This window comes from Thunnus maccoyii, chromosome 19 (genome assembly GCF_910596095.1).
Source record: "Thunnus maccoyii chromosome 19, fThuMac1.1, whole genome shotgun sequence".
NCBI classification, from domain to species: Eukaryota; Metazoa; Chordata; class Actinopteri; order Scombriformes; family Scombridae; genus Thunnus; species Thunnus maccoyii.
Window position 1 is genome coordinate 27,206,188 of NC_056551.1, and position 17,602 is coordinate 27,223,789.

General features: G+C 37.1%; 2 protein-coding genes across 2 annotated transcripts; both read left to right on the top strand.

Annotated features, from left to right (window-relative positions):
* The first annotated feature begins 1,621 nt into the window (after positions 1-1,621).
* Positions 1,622-4,697, top strand: LOC121886075 (cytochrome c oxidase subunit 5B, mitochondrial-like). Its single transcript, XM_042395987.1, has 4 exons — positions 1,622-1,794; positions 2,919-2,989; positions 3,175-3,274; positions 4,154-4,697. The coding sequence occupies exons 1-4, from the start codon at positions 1,674-1,676 to the stop codon at positions 4,264-4,266; spliced, it is 405 nt and encodes a 134-aa protein (XP_042251921.1). The 5' UTR covers positions 1,622-1,673; the 3' UTR covers positions 4,267-4,697.
* Positions 4,698-6,206: 1,509 nt separating this feature from the next.
* LOC121886076 (cytochrome c oxidase subunit 5B, mitochondrial-like) lies at positions 6,207-12,249 on the top strand. Its single transcript, XM_042395988.1, has 4 exons — positions 6,207-6,339; positions 7,191-7,261; positions 10,224-10,323; positions 11,711-12,249. The coding sequence occupies exons 1-4, from the start codon at positions 6,243-6,245 to the stop codon at positions 11,821-11,823; spliced, it is 381 nt and encodes a 126-aa protein (XP_042251922.1). The 5' UTR covers positions 6,207-6,242; the 3' UTR covers positions 11,824-12,249.
* Positions 12,250-17,602: the final 5,353 nt, after the last annotated feature.

Below are 17,602 nucleotides of genomic sequence, written 5' to 3' on the forward strand. Positions count from 1 at the left end.
TAAATTACACTGCATTGTTGAAGATTAGTTCCCAAACTTCTTGAATGGTAGCCCCTTACAAAAAAATCATTGTGTAGATATATCTTGTCGTTTTTCAGATGTCAGAGTTGTTAGCAGTTCACATGGTTTCAAATAAATAACAATTTGAGGCCCAAAGAGGTAAAACTCTCCAATATTTCTCAAAAACATAAAGATTAAAGAAACATTTTTAATAAATGAATCCAAATTTATGTAGCAGAGCTATGTTTTTTCTTCTTTCCTACCAAATCTATCAACTTAACACCCCTCAGATTTATCTTGTGACCCTTATAGCAGTTCAAACTAGCTCCACCTGGACCAGCTATGATAATAAATTGTTGCTTGTACATTAACTGTTAAATATATTTAATATATCAGTCACAACCCAATTTTGTGCAAAACAAATACTTTTACTATAGTACTTTTAAGTATATTTAGCTGGAGTTACTTCTATACCTTTACTTAAACACACGATGTGTAATTTCAGCCTAGGGCTCTCTCAATCAAAACAATAACAAAAGACGGAGTGTGATGACAGTGTGAAGTAGCAAGGGATCATGGGAGTTGTTGTCTTCATCGTTAAATAACCAGCTTCACCGGGATAGGATTACCCCAATGTTAATCATTCGGGATGTTTTTACCGGGAGCCGAATTACCCGCAGAGGTCTCCTCCTCTCCAGAACAAACGGACCCGGAGATTACAGGTAAAAACACTGAATAAAGCTGTTTCACCTAAAAAATCAGTGTTTCTCCGACGATGTACGGTGACCACCGGACGTCTGGTACGGGCTGTTAGCTGAGCTGCTGCTAACACTTGTTCGGTTTATTTCAACCATCAAATCCTTTTGCAGAGACTGGAACATTTAATTGGCATTAAAGGAACTGCATTAAGCTGGTTTAAGTCCTATTTATCAGACCGATTTCAGTTTGTACATGTTAATGGTGAATCCTCCATGAAGGCAAGGGTTAGACACGGAGTTCCACAAGGTTCTGTATTTGGACCAATTCTATTCACCTTGTATATGCTTCCTTTAGGTAATATTATTAGGAAACACTCCATAAATTTCCATTGTTATGCAGATGACACCCAATTATATTTATCAATGAAGCCAGATGAACCCAATCAGTTAAACAAACTCCAAGCATGCCTTAAGGACATAAAGACCTGGATGACCTGCAATTTTCTACTACTAAATTCAGATAAAACTGAAGTTATTGTGCTTGGCCCTAAACACCTTAGAAACACATTATCTAATGATATAGCTACTCTGGATGGCATTACCCTGGCCTCCAGCACCACCGTAAGGAATCTGGGAGTTATCTTTGATCAGGATATGTCCTTTAACTCCCACATAAATCAAATCTCAAGGACTGCCTTTTTTCACTTATGTAATATCGCAAAAATCAGGCACATCCTGTCCCAAAAAGATGCAGAAAAACTAGTTCACGCATTTGTTACCTCTAGCCTTCTTAAGAGAACAGGATTGATAGGAAAAATCTGACAAACTGTAGTAGTTGACTGCCTCCAGGAGATGGCGGTAATGCAACACCAAGCTGCCGTCACACCCCAAAAACGAAGAAGAAGAAGAAGGTACCTTACGTCATTACGTCATCATTACCTTGCGACCAGACGTGTGATCAGTGAAGGAGGAAGAATGGCTGCAAGGTTACTGCTCCGCTCGGCTTTCAGAGCCGCAACAACCTGCCGGGCTGCCCCGGTTTCTGCCCGGGTCTCTGCCCCGGTCCCCGCTCTGACCCGCGGCATGGCGGCTGGAGGTGAGGACGACATCTACACCGAGACATGACGACAGAAACACCGCTGAAATATCCGCGACAAGGGCAGATAATGCTGCTGATGAGTCAGGCCGGACGTCGTTTAAAAATATAACAATTTATTAAGAAATCGTGTATCGTGTAAATTATATTTCGTAAAACTGAAAGAAATTTTACACAGTAGATTTAGACTCAAATGTTCTTGAATTCGGCTCAAATTGAAAGTACGAAAAACTATTTTAATTTAAATAAATGTTCATATTTTTTCTTCTTCTGTTCTTCATGTTCTCACCAGACTTAAGACTGAAATAACCATGTGCAACCATGTTTAATCCAACTAGTAAATTAATCGCCAACTATTTAGATAATCGATTAATCGTTTTGTGTCATTTTAAAGTTTTAAGTTTATTTATTTGTATAGAACTTTTCATACATTAGTTGTAACTCAGTGTGCCGTGCTCATAAGAAAAAACATGAAAATACATTTTAAAACTAACAAAAGATAAAAGAATAAAATATGAAAATATATTAACAATTAGACATTAAAGTAGAATAAACATACAGGTAGATGTTGGTGAGGAAGTGAATTAAAGGCCAGTTTGTATATCTAAGTTTTTACTTTGCTTTTAAAAGCTCACTGAGGTCACCTCTTTCATTTTTGCTGGTAAGGTTTTCCAGATTTTGGGAGCGTAAGGCTGAATCCCCGATGTTTTTAAGAAAAAAAAGTCTAAATTCTCTGATTCCAGCTTCTTAAATGTGAATATTTTCTGGGTTCTTTAGTCTCTATGACAGTAAACTGAATGTCTTTGAGTTGTAGACAAAACAAGACATTTGAGGACGTGAACTTTGACTTTGGGAAACACTGATCAACATTTTTCACTATTTTTTTTTTGACGAAACAACTAAAAAAATCAATAATGAAAGTAATTGTCAGTTAATAGTTGCAGCCAAATGACGTGTCATCATCTTTAATGTCTCTTGTAACTTCCTTCTCTAATGTGATTTATTAGTTTTCTGATAAAGTGATACCACCGCACTACCGTTAACAAGTTTGCAGATTTGTTTTTGCTTTGTATTGATGATGTTGTCAGTTTATTTATGACTTAACGTTGTTGGTTTGACGGCAGGGATTCCCACCGATGAGGAGCAAGCTACAGGACTGGAGAAGATCATTATGAAGGCCATGAAGGAAGGAACGGTATGAATCTAAAAATAACTGGCTGGACGACATCCATGATAAACTTTACCCTTTAACATAAGTCAGTAGATTATGAAGCTTAAGTCAGGCGGTCTTCTATGTATGAAAATGATTTTAAAAACAGATTAATGAACCTGTTTTAATGAGTGGTAAACCCGACCAAATCCTTCTCTCTGTGTTTTCAGGATCCCTACAACATGATGAAGCCAAAGGAGTACACCGGCTCCAAGGCCGACCCCCATCTGGTTCCCTCCATCACAAACAAGAGGATTGTGGGATGTGTCTGTAAGTTAATGTGGCCTAAAAAAGTTCACTTTTTAAACCTTTTTAAGATAAAAGTTTAATCTATTTATCGTCAAATTTGGCAAACTACAGTCTGCTTAGGAGTAACTTGAACTTGTTAGACTACAACCAGTATCACTATGAGAGGTGAACTGACCCTTTAAAACAGTGATTCTTAAAGGATCAAACTGGTGATTTTTCTATATTTTTATTATTGTCAATGAATCAGAACAATGAACTGATCTACTGACAAGTATTGTGTGCGTATCCAAAGCCTGATATATCTTATTCCTCCGTTGTTGTTCAAAAACTATTAAAAACACATCGGTGAGCCACAACACTGCACTGGATGACATGTTCCAAACTCCAAAGTTATTCAGACAAACAGTTATTTTCATTATCGGTCAATCTGCAAGTAATTTTATCAATAAATTGTCTTTAAAATGTCAGAAAATAGTGAAAAATGTGTAAAAGTAATGCATTCAAACAGCTTGTTCCATTCAACCAACAGTTCAAAACCCCAAAATGTTCAGTTTACTATCATATATGACAAAGAAAAGCATAAAATCATCACATTTAAGAAGTTTGTACTAGTGAGTATGTGGCTTTTTTTCTTGAGAAATAACTATAATAATTAATCAGTTATCAAGATGATTGCTGATGAATTTTCTGTCGATTGACTAATCAGCTAATCGCTGCAGTGTTTCTCCCCTTGTGAAGAAAGTCAGACTGTTTTTTCGTGACTATTACAAAACGTCTGAAGCAGCATAAATATGAAGGAAACGTTCACAGCGTTTCGAGTCTTAAAACAACAGTCCTGTAAGTTTAAAAGGTTAATTTGTCAGTTTATTCTTTCTAAACTGCTCTCTCTCCTCCGTGCAGGTGAAGAAGACAACACAGCCGTGGTTTGGTTCTGGCTTCATGAGGGCGAGGCCCAGCGCTGCCCGTCCTGTGGTTCCCACTACAAACTGGTGCACCATGAGCTCCCCCACTAACTCCTACATCCCTCCTGTTATTCCAGACATCTGTCACACCGCTGTGCGTCTGCACTCTGTCAGCTTCTCTATGAAATATTCCTTCAGAACCGGCTGAAGAAGGATCAGACCGCCATGTTTATCTTTTCAGTCTCCGGGAAGATTATTTATCACGGGATCAGTCTACTTCCTGGTCTTAGCTTAAACGTCTGATTGTTCTTCGTCTTGTTCTGTGTCAGTATACTTGATCTACCTGCTAACCTCATCAGTCTTTGCTTTACGTGACCTGTTGGTTACATTTACACGGGGAACAGATGTGGTTTGGGACACAACATTTTGAAACATTTCCATTCAGCTGCAGTTTACATTGTAGTATGTACTGTACAACGTTACACTCGGTCCACTTACTCCTCTTATTGAAATAATAAACTTCCTGAACTCCTATTTATTGACGTCTTTGACTCTTTGGACTCTTTCTTTCATGCCTCACCTAAACATCTTAGAAGCTTTATTTATTTAGTTGGGTTTGTTGAAATTGAAATCTACAACACGGGAGAAGAGGTTGGATGATGGTTTTATTCATTAACAGAGAGAAAATATTAATATTTTACACACTATAGTAATTGAGCTCATTTTTGGAGGCTTCAAGAAGGTTTTTGTTTAAACTGAGTGCTGTTGATACAAGTTTACAGTCGTTTTACAGGCTGTAGTTTGTGCTGCTGTTGTATGTTTGTGATGTTTTGTAGGATTATTTTCATTATTGATTAATCTGTTGTTTATTTTCTCGATTGATGGATTAGTCATTTGGTCTATAAAATGTCCACAACTCAAAGATATTCAGTTTACTGTCATAGAGACTAAAGAAACCAGAAAATATTCACATTTAAGAAGCTGGAATCAGAGAATTCAGGCGTTCTTTCTGAAAAAATTAATTAAAATGATTAATCGATTATCGAAATAGTTAGCGATTGATTTGATAACTAATCAACTAATCGTTGCAGCTCTAATATTTTCTCCACCCTTTAGATCAATGAGAGTAAACATTAGATCACAGACACTCAAATATAGTTGTGATTTTTGAAAGTTACCAGTCAAACGTTCTTGTTTTCATGGAGAAGTACGGCGATACTGGAAGCTTATTTATGAACGTAATTTAATCAACCTTTAACTCCTCAAAAAGTCGTACAGCAATTTATTAATTGACTGTATTTTTTATTACTACATTTTATTTTGTGTACACAAGTTATTATCTTGTGCACATAATCAAGTTTTATTTTCACATCAGAATGTCATACAATGAAATTCTTGCTGCTCTTGCACATAAAGGAAGAAAGAAAGACACATTTAGAACTGCAGACTTTAATTATTTTAATTAATTACCTAATAAGTATAACTGCAGACCTGATGAATCCTCTATTAATGATTCATAATCATTAAAGTTTTGGATCGGCTCTAAACATCCTGATGGTCTACGTGGTCGTGTGTTCAGGGACAAACACAAAGCCTCCAGTGTGAATGTAGCCTGTTTAAAAAAACTCTATACTAAATATATACTATATATACTATACTAAATAAATATATACTAAATACTAAACTGGTACTATTACAGATGTTTTACTTAATCCTACTGAAATATCCAGTGTGCTGTTTTGCCTTCTCGTCTTCTAGCTTCACCCAAAAGAAGATTTAGTAAATTCTAGTAAGTTCCCGTGTTGTAAATAGTAAATAATTTCTTAATAGTCACATTTACTGATGAGTCCTGCAGTTATAAATGATTATGAACTGTTAATAAAGGGTTAAATGTTTCACACATGGATTTATAGTAAATTATCTTGCTCGCACAATGTATAAATAAAGTGTATCACCTTTCGGGACTTTTCTATTTAAGTGTTTGAACTTTGTACTAAAACTATATTTGACGTCAAAAACGAGCGACAGGTCAACAAACCCGCCACGTCATCACCGCGCGACCAATTCTTGACAGTGAAGGAGGAAGAATGGCTGCAAGGTTACTGCTCCGCTCGGCGTACAGAGCCGCAACAACCTGCCGGGCTGCCCGGGTCCCCGCCCTGACCCGCGGCATGGCTGCTGGAGGTGAGGACGACATTTATACCGAGACAGAAAGACAGAAACACCGCTGAAATATGAGCTAAAAGAGGCGGTTTGACCGCAGCGCGTTAGCCGGTTAATGTTAGCATTAGCAGCGACGCACCGCTATCTGTAAGAGGTCAAACGTTATTTTCAACTATTTAAATCAAAAAGTTGATGGTTCCTATAAACAAGCTCAATTCAAGTGTGTTTCTGTTGTTATTTGATGTCGTACAGTAGAGGACATCTCACGTAAATGAGATATATTCATGAAAAATCGCTCTGCTAATGTTAGCGGGACCAAGCACAACCTATCTGAAGATAACGTTAGCTTCCGATACGGAGTTTAAGGGAAACATTAAGAAGAATAAATATATTTATCGACTGAATCTCTGATGTTTCACCACTCACAATTATGTAAAAGTGTTAGACATCGTAGCAAAATCCTTAACATTGTTTAAACCCACTTGAAACCGGAAAAAGGGCGATTTCACTGATATATCTCCAGCTAATGTTATATTTAGACCTGTCGAATCTGGACTAGGTTACCAAGGAGACCGCAGAGACTCATTTAACACACGACTTCTCTGATCTTGTGGTTAGAAATTCTACATTTCTCCATTTTAGTCGGTCATGTCCATGTAGAGCTTCTCTTTCTCGCTTTAAAATAAAGGTAGAGAAGTTATTTTTACCTTCTGAAATTCAATCACTCAATATCTTTATAGAGTCAGTCTTTTCTAATCTGTCTAATGTGCAGCTGTGGTCACTTCTATGATTAGTAAAGGCGACTGAAAATGACGTCTCACCTGCTGCTTTTGTCCTTTTTCTCTGACTTGATTTGGTTGTTTTGTTTGCAGGGATTCCCACTGACGAGGAACAAGCCACAGGCCTGGAGAAGATCATCATGAAGGCCATGAAGGAGGGAACGGTACCGATCATTTCTATCAATAAGCATTTGTCTGCAATGATAGTGTGTGTGTTTGGGTGGTGTCCTTTGATTATATCGATCACAGCTGATAAGGGCAATATATGCAGAAAGACTTACAACTACAGTGATTAGTCGATTATTGGAAGTAAATAGTTGGTTGAAAGAAAATAAATCGGCAATAACTGATCAATAATTTTAGTCATTGGCTGATTCCAGCTTCTCAAATGTGGATATTTGATGCTTGTCTTTGTTTCATATGACAGTAAATTGAATGTCAGACATAATTAGAGCTGAAACATTTACTTGACTAATCAGCGGATTGTAAATTAATCTGCAGCTATTTAAATAATTGTTGAATAACTTGTGACATTTATCAATTAAAAGCTGCTGAGATCTTCTGTTTTATATCCTCAGAAACTGAATATTTTTGGCTTTAATTTGAAGATATCTGAAGACTTGTTTTCTAATAATCTGCTGATTAATTGATAATTAAATAAACTTAAGTTGCAGCTCAAATGTCTTGTTTTGACCACAACAGAAAAATATTCAGTTTACTGTCATAGAAGACTAAAGAAACCAGAAAATATTCACATTTAAGAAGCTGAAATCAGAGAATTCTGACTTTTTTCCTCTTAAAAAAATGACAAAACGATTAATTGATTATCAAAATAGTTGACAACTAATTGATTAATTGTTGCAGCTCTATGGGAGTGCGGAATAGTCTCACACACACATTCACACATCGCTGCTGCAGCCATCAGGGGCAGGTTGGGGTTCAGTCATTTGCTCAAGGACACTTGGAGGAGCCGGGGATCGAACCGCCGATCTTCCAACTAGTGGGCTCTTCCTCCTGAGCCCCCTTCAGCGACCTGGACTCAGACAGGCTGCAGATAAACAGATGGAAGGACTCCCTCACGGTCGCCTGTAGAAACAACGTGCTGATAAAAATCTCTTGCTTCGCTATTCTTCAGCCGAGAGATCGAACGGCAGCATCTCCAGTTTTAAGTAATTAGTCTTTGAGTAGATAAGAAACATCCTTAAATCAGACTCTGTTATCTGCTCCCAGCAGGCTTGGTGTGGGACAAACTGGGAAATGAACTCGGTTATCTCAGATGTTTGGTGTTTTAATAATAGTGTTTTCAGCGGGAGGTCTCTGAGCACATAATGAACTTGGATTGTCGCCGTGGTGACGGTCTCTCTCTGCTTTACTGTTGTATTAATTACAATAAGAGGTTAATCCAGATTGAACCGGATAAAAGAAAGTTTCCTCCTCACGTATCTGGTAACTCTGTTCAAAAAAACCTCCACAAGTTTAAATGTCTAAAATTTTTAAAAGAAAAACATTTCTGACTGTTGGTTGCAAGAAAATGTTGTTTAATAGTGATACAGCCGTGTATTAGCGTGCTCTTGTCCACTGCTTTGAGTCCATGTTAAGGTGGTGTCATTCACTTCCACGTTCACTTCTAAACGGTATATTTTGTTTTCCAGCACTGCAATCAATCTTCTGTAGAAGTTAGTGGTGGTCGTCCGTGGAGAAGGAAGGCATCTTGCTGCTAATTAGCTTTAGCTAAGTGCCACGTTTCCAGTCACTGGTAGGCCTCACTCACGTCGTACTGAGGAGGTTATAAAAATGTTGAAACATAGCTAATAGCCTGCTATATCTAAAAAAAAAAAAAAAAATGGAGTCCCAGTGATTTATAAGTCTCCAGAAGAAAACAAGAATATCAGCAGAAAAATGTAAGCAGAGGTGAGAGCAAGCAGAAAAGCGTCCGCGCTGTATGAAAGCAGGAAGTAGTATTAGCAGGTCATGTGTTAATTAATGCTTTGTTTGTACTGGAGACCAGCAGTTATACTGGACCAGAGCTGCAATGATTAGTTGATTAATCGAGTGTTTTGTGGCTCAGGATGGATCTTTGGGGGGCGACTACGCTCGACAGCGAGCGTGATCGAGGCAAAGAGTCTGTTACCTTATTTTCCTGTTTTAAACATTTGATAAACAAAAATGTCTATTATTGCTTCAATAAATGAAACTGTACTTAACAAAACTGTATACATCTACTCATATTAATACATAGAAAATAAGCTGAATGTTATCTGAAACTGAGGTGATCAGATTTTAAGGCTTTCTGACAGACGTCCGCAGTCGTTTTTACATGAAATCCAGAAGAAGAAGAAGAAGAGAATCAGGTCTCTCACAAACTGGAAACACTGACATGACGCAAAAAAAGTACGCTGCGGTTGTAATTCAACGTTTTTAAGATGTTTTTTTTACCAGAAATAAAAAACGCTTTTATTTTATGAGAAATGACAGGAAGTCCTCTCTCCTGTTAGCGTTAGCGTTAGCATTAGCTTCACGGCGGAGCGTTCAGACAAAACAACGTTTATCCAGCAGCTGCTGTAGATGAGAGCCGAGTTACTGCTGGAAGTTTCTTCAACACTTGTTTGATAAATTGCTGTTAAACACATTTGGAGAGGATTTGAATTACTGTTTTTATTCTCAATTCTTATTATTTTGGAGCCGAATAAAACCTCTTCCTCTCTGCAGGAGAAACCTGCCAACTATTTTAATAATTTGATTAATTGTTTTCAGTTGTTTTTGCAGCAAAAATGCCAAATTTTAGATAATTCCAGCTGATTTTTATCATCTTCGCTTCTGAATCGATTGACAAACGACAAATATTGTTGTTTTTTTTACTGTTAGTCAGTAACATGATGTCACTAATAATGAAATAACATGTAAATAAAGTGAAATATTGCAACAATAACAGTGTAAACTTGTGTTATATGTTCAGTATCTAAACAGCATAATAATGATGTAATCTGAGGTCTCTCCCAGCTGCCTGAATAAAAAGATGCATCACATAATATAAATATATGAAACAGATTCAGTTTTATATCGACTTGTGTTGTTCACACAGAAGATGATCATTTCTGACCCGGTTCTTCTCTCTGTGTGTTTCAGGATCCCTACAACATGATGAAGCCGAAGGAGTACACCGGCTCCAAGGCCGACCCCCATCTGGTTCCCTCCATCACAAACAAGAGGATTGTGGGATGCGTCTGTAAGTTACCTGTTTAACAACATTTGGCTGTTTGTTGCGATGTGATATCGTGTAAATCTTTGGGTCCCAGTTGGGAAAAAAGTTTCAGACCAGCTCAGGGACAAAACTTCTCTTTGATGTTCAAAAAATAAAAGAATCATCAGGAGTCAGAGGTCTGAGCAGCAAACTGTACTTTAAAGAGAGCAGAGGAGAGTTTCTCGGCTCAGGACGTCGTCTTTTATACCATCTGGGTCTACAGAGGTCACACCTTTTGTCCGACCTCTTTTATACCAGCCAGTTACACCGTTATCATTTCTTTACATCATCAGGAATAGGTTTTGGACAGAACTGGATATTTTTGGCACATCCAGTTTCATCCAGTTATGCTCTTTTATTTTTTTTTACAGCTGTTCAGGGCGACTCTTCTCCTGGCTTTGACATTTTACACCTTTATTTCTTGATCCTTTCTCAAAGTTTTTTTTTTTTTAAAAAGTGAAGTTTAATATAAACACACTTGTACTTTTGTCTGGTGCTCTGAGTGTGATTACCTTTAACATACTCTGTGTTCATATAGTGATCACAAGTTTTCTGTGAAGTATATATTCAATACAGTGATCAATTCAACACACTTCTACTTAATGCTTCATCATCTTAACAGTAATCATTTACATTTATCTTTCTCTTCAGCTTCATCAGCACACGATCACAGCAGCAGCGTCAGATATTAATGACACACTTGTTTCTACAGTATTTGAGTCATTTTAACAGTCATTCATATTTAGAGATAAATAAAGTCAATTAGAAATACATTCAGTAACAAAATACACAGAACAAAGAGTGTATTCAGTTCAACTCTGTTGTCTATATAGTTGTTTAAAATGAAACATAATCTTGTTAATACATATGAAGACAAATACGTCCTGATTGTTTAGTTTATAGTTTATATTTCACTGCGTCCAACAGTTCAATAAACTAATTTAAGGGAACCTCGTCAAATTAAAGCATCAACATCAGTAAGAGCCTCAAAGATCCAGTCTGGGTTTCACACACAGTTTTATCTTTAATTTAACGCCTGGTTTGTTTTAATTGTTTCATTTCTGTCCAGTTATCTCAGAGGTTGTTTGTAAAGCTGCTACTAACGATTACTTTCATTATCTATTAATCTCTCAGTTATTTTCTGGATAATTGATTAACTGTTTAGTCTATGAGATGTTAAAAAAATGGTGTTCACAAGTTCTCAGAGGTTATAGTGATGTCTTTAATTTGCTTGTTTTGTCTGACTGACGGTCTAAAATGTTGAGATGTTCAATTAAACTGTCAAATATGAAAATGAAAAACGTAAAATGTTCACTTTTTTTTACTTTGAAAAATGACAAAATGGACTGATCGTCTTCTCTCCTCCGTGCAGGTGAAGAAGACAACACAGCCGTGGTTTGGTTCTGGCTTCATGAGGGCGAGGCCCAGCGCTGCCCGTCCTGTGGTTCCCACTACAAACTGGTGCACCATGAGCTCCCCCACTAACTCCTACATCCCTCCTGTTATTCCAGACATCTGTCACACCGCTGTGCGTCTGCACTCTGTCAGCTTCTCTATGAAATATTCCTTCAGAACCAGCTGAAGAAGGATCAGACCGCCATGTTTATCTTTTCAGTCTCCGGGAAGATTATTTATCACGGGATCAGTCTACTTCCTGGTCTTAGCTTAAACGTCTGATTGTTCTTCGTCTTGTTCTGTGTCAGTATACTTGATCTACCTGCTAACCTCATCAGTCTTTGCTTTACGTGACCTGTTGGTTACATTTACACGGGGAACAGATGTGGTTTGGGACACAACATTTTGAAACATTTCCATTCAGCTGCAGTTTACATTGTAGTATGTACTGTACAACGTTACACTCGGTCCACTTACTCCTCTTATTGAAATAATAAAGTCTTTAACTGAAATGTATCTGCTGTCAGTGGGTTTTACTTACCGATACTCGTCTGTCTGGTCGGCAGTAAGATTGAATCCAGAGAATATCTGCAGCACGGCAGAGATCAGGGCTTCAGTTCCTAAAAGCATCTTAAAAGACGGGTTCATGATTATTTTGAAAGTTTGATTGACATGTGTACTGTCAGAGACAATAAGTAACTGCAGCTGGACACAGAAAAATACTCATATATTTGAATGGAGAGTGTGAGCAAACCCACACCTTTTTGAACATTTACTGCTTCCACATAGTTTTAGATACGAACTTCATTTGAACTTTAAATGAGTCACGAGACTTTGACCTACAAATCTTTGACCTGCAAATAGTAATGTTTTCAAAATAATATGAAGGAAGTCAAAACCAGCTTTTTTGGAGAATCAAATATATAAAGCTTGCCAAGCAACACAATAATATCCAATAACATATTTTTTTCATCTTGATCAGGGTAAAAGGATTGCTTGTTCAGATAACCAATTTGCTACCTGCTGCCAAAAGGATGAAACCACTGGACAATACCAAAATAAATGCATAATATCCTCCTCCTCATCACCACAAAATCTACAGATGTTATCATCGGTTATTCTCCATATCTTGCATATCTAGCATTTTTCTTGTTGGTAACATCTTATAAAAATATTTTAGCTGAATGTGACGGGTTCATGATTTTACAAGTGTGTATTAAACCAGCAGTCAGGTGTCCATGTGAACAGTGAAAGAGGTTTTCATCGCTGTAATGATTCCTCCTGTTCATACTGGATATTAATAGATCATCAGTGTGTACAGGAGGAATCATTACAGCAAGAAAAACTCCTGACTGCTGTTTTTAAGGCAGACTTGAAAAGTTGTGAACCCGTCCTTTAAGGTTAAGATGACAGTAAAATCCATTTTAAACTTAAGAGATGTTTCCCAAAAGCATAACTGAAGACTCTTTGAAATGATGGTAGATTAACGAGTGACTCCTAAACACTCGTAGGAGGTTCAGAGCATCTTAAGAAGCTGCAGAAGGAACCAAAAACTACAAGTTTTCATTGTTTTTTCTTCATTTTTAAGTCTATAATCTTATCATGAACACAGTTGTTCTTTAAGTGATGTTTGCTATAAAATGTGTAAATTTGAAAATGTTCTGCTGAAGATCTTTAAACACAGCTCACAAATATGTAGTTTCATGTTTAAAAAAGTGTCAGTAACTTCCAGCTGGTAACTGTAGTTTTTTAGCAAACAAACAGTAAATAATGCGTTTTTTGGGGACTATTTTCAGCAGCAGATGAATCCACTTCCACAAGGCTGGATCAAATGCTCCCATCAGCTGGTAGTAGAGGGACAGTGTATGAAAGGTTCTTTTGGTTTTAAGACCTTTAATATTTTATTGTATGTTGTGGTCATGTGTGTTTATATTTCATGTTTTATCAAATGATGATGATTCCTGATTCCTGAAAGTACCCGACACACAGGAAACCTGGGGCGAGGTGTTATTATTCCAGAATAGTAGTACAATTATTTTCATGATCTATTTATCACTCTGACGAGTATTTCCTCCATTTTTATTAATCATTTAGGATAAAAATGTAAGAAAATGATTAAAAAATGACTTTAATAACATATTCAAATGACTTGATTTATCTAACCAACAGTATAAAACCCAAAGACGTTTAGTTTACCTTCATAGATATTCAAATATTCACATTTAAGAAGCTGAAAGCAGAGACTACAGTGTGTGTTCATGGTGATGAAGGAACATGTCATCCAATGCAGTGGTGTGACTCACTGACGTGTTTTTAATAGTTTCTGAACAACAACGGAGGAATAAGATATATCAGGCTTTGGATACACACACAATACTTGTTAGTAGATCAGTTCATTGTTGGTTTGGATCCAAACATGAAGAACATTTTAGAATATCACCAGACATCATTTTAGTATATCTTCCTTCATCTGTGAACCAGTGAACGTCACTGTTGAGCTCCTACCAGCAGAGGGCGCCACATACAAACACTTCCTGCTCTGATATACTGATGTCAAAGCTCTCAGCGTGTTTACATGGTCTTCACATCTCCTCTGTGGGTGGTTTCATGGTTAACATTCTTATGAGACATCGAGTAACATTAGACACCTTTGTTAAAATCTTAAGTTGCTGCCACAGGTGAACAAAAGGAATAAGAAGAAATCTCCAGGCTCGCTACTGTGGATCATTAAATCCAGTAATTTAAATTATTGACTCAGTGTCAAGTACTGCACTTAAACCCTGAGAGCATGTGAGAAGTTTAGAGGGAAAAATCACTATTTGGTGGAGCTGTTAACAACTCATAGACATGTGAAATGTGACCCCGACTACACACTGCTTTTTGTAAGACGTCAAAAGCCAAAAAGGTTGGAAACCACTGGTTTCATCTTTAACAATGTGTTGTATTTTAAAAGCTTGTTATATTATCCATTGTGTCAAATCTTCATCTGAAAAGTAACTAAAGCTGTCAAATAAATGTAGTGTATGTTAATATCGTATTTATTCATTTAAATTACAATTGAACACATTGGATCTACATAAAAGCCTCTTTAAAATCGATTATGAAGTGCTTTTGTCCTAACAGATAAACTGACAGTGAAGCATGTAACACATAGCTCCATATAAACCAGGAACATCGTCTTTGAAACATGTTGGTTAAAGATGATTCTGGTTATGTAAAAACAGTGACAGACTCTTACGAGACGAGCGGTGAGGTGACAGAACACGGTGACAACAACATCGACGTTTCTCAGACTCCCATAAATCACTGCTCCCTGTGACCTTTTACACGCCGCAAACCACAGCGACGTTAACAGCAGCAGCTCGTCGTTCTGTGTCGACACCTTTTAATGCACAACAGACCTGAACTCAGCCTCATAGCTGCAGATTTAGGTCACCGAACATACCGAGAGAGAGATGCTCGCTGTCAGTCTTTGACATTTGTTCGATTTTCATATAACAAACAGTAACGATCATCTCAGAATATTAAAATCTGAACTATAGCTATATCCATTGATAAAGGTTATTCACATAAAATTGAAAATATAATATTTATTTATTAAAACACAACTCTTCAGTTTTCCACAACAACAAATCACCATATTAGAGCTGCAATAATTAATTGATTAACTATTAAATTAATTGCCAGCTATTTTGATAATTAATCATTTTGAGTCATTTTTTGAGTCAGAAAAAATGAGTCCAAATTCTCTGATTCCAGCTTCTTAAATGTGAATATTTTCTGGTTTCTTTAGTCTCTATGACAGTAAACTTAATATCTTAGTGTTGTGGACAAAACAAGACATTTGAGGATGTCATGTTGGGCTTTGGGAAACACTGATCCACATTTTTCACCATTTTCTGACATTTTATGGATACTAATCAACAGATTTATAGATAATGAAGATAATAGTTAGTTGCAGCTCTAAAATATATGTCATAATATATCATCTCTGAAGATTTTGTTTTAAAATGTTACTTTTCTTCAGCCCTGCAACCATAGATTGACTAAACATGTGTATCTTCTGGATTTGCAGGTGTGTAGCAATGAATAAATAAACAACAACCACTTTGCTTTCTAACAGAAACAAAATGTAGCAGAGAGTTGCTGTGCTGAATATAAAGAGACTCCACAGCTTTGAGTTGTATTGAATCCTGCAGCAGACACAAGTGAGTCAGATCTGAGGCGTCTTCAGCTGCATAATAAGACAGGCTACTTCTACCTCGTCGATAGATCTTGACCCTAAATGGACTCCGAGGTTTTCAGCATGATTTCTGTGTTTTTTAAAGTAACTTCTCAAAATGCAAAGTGCTTCAAACGCTTTCATCATTTAGCGATGAACCTGATTCTGAGCATCTCAAACAGGAACAGAGGAGCAAACAGTGGTGGAAAGTAACTAATAGGGATGTACAGAGATCCCAGTATTTGTATTTGTATCTGTATTTGTTGAGGCAGTAAAATTATTTGTATCCGTATTTGTATTCGAATAAAAGTGGAAAGAGGCTTAAAAATCCTGTTTTTGTTTTAATTAGACTTTTAATTTTAGAAAATTAAAGTGTTACAATGTTACAAGTGTTCATGAATAAACTACCTTATGAAGGAGGTCCCCACACTGGGTCTTGAACTGGAGTCTCCCAGATCATAGACAACTGCTATTTTTTACAACCTAACTTTGTGGAAAGGAGAAGGGGAACAACAGGTTATGGGGAGTCTTTTGGGAGCACTTCATGTGTGTCAGTAGTTCAGCTTTATCTCAGGGGAACACCCCCAACTCTGGGAGTGATGTCCAAATAAGGAAATGTGCGTCATGTAGCAGGTGGATGTGACTCCCCTCGTTGAGACCTGCTGATAGACGTCAGAGAGGAGAGATAGTGATGTAACCAACCTGTGTGCTGGTATTTAACATGTTTTTTTTTTCTTTCGGAAAACAAATAATTTTAAAAATATTTGTATGAAACAAATATTCGTATAAAACCCACGATTTGTATATATTATTACATATTACATATTTGTAACTAAGTACATTTATTCAAGTACTGTACTTAAGTACAATGTTGAGTGACTTGTACTTGAGTATTTCCATGTGATGCTACTTTATACTTCCACTCCACTACATTTATTTGACAGCTTTAGTTACTTTTCAGATGAAGATTTGACACAATGGATAATATAACAAGCTTTATAAATACAACACATTGTTAAAGATGAAACCAGTGGTTTCCAACCTTTTTTTGGTTTTTGACGTCTTACAAAAAGCAGTGCGTAGTCGGGGTCACATTTCACATGTCTATGAGCTGTTAACAGCTCCACCAAATAGTGATTTTTCCCTCTAAACTTCTCACATGCTTTCAGGGTTTAAGTGCAGTACTTGAATAAATGATGCTGAATGTGCTTTAGATCGTCTGGCTGTGTGTCTTGATCTCAGAGAGATTACCTAATTAAATAAAGGTTACATGTGTACAAATTTCAATCGGGAGAGATCAATTGGAAGTGTATAACATTTATTGATGTTAGTGACAGAAAGACCCCATCGATGTGAATCATCTTCATAAAGCGAAGGCTGTTATGAAGATAGCAGAGAGGTCAGGATCCCCCTGGGGTCTAGATGCTGATGGTGGTGGAGCGGAGCCGGCAGGAGGTTGATGGAAACCTTTGGATGAGTCTCCTTGGACATCACGGAGGTCATAGTGGTGACGAGGAGGAGGTGAGTAGGTCTGAAAAACAGAATGGTAGAATTGAAATGATATTTAAGGAACAGCATCTAAGGAGACTGAATGGCTCGAGCAACGTGGGCAAGAAATGTGATGGGTCACGTCGGTGTTGTGAATGA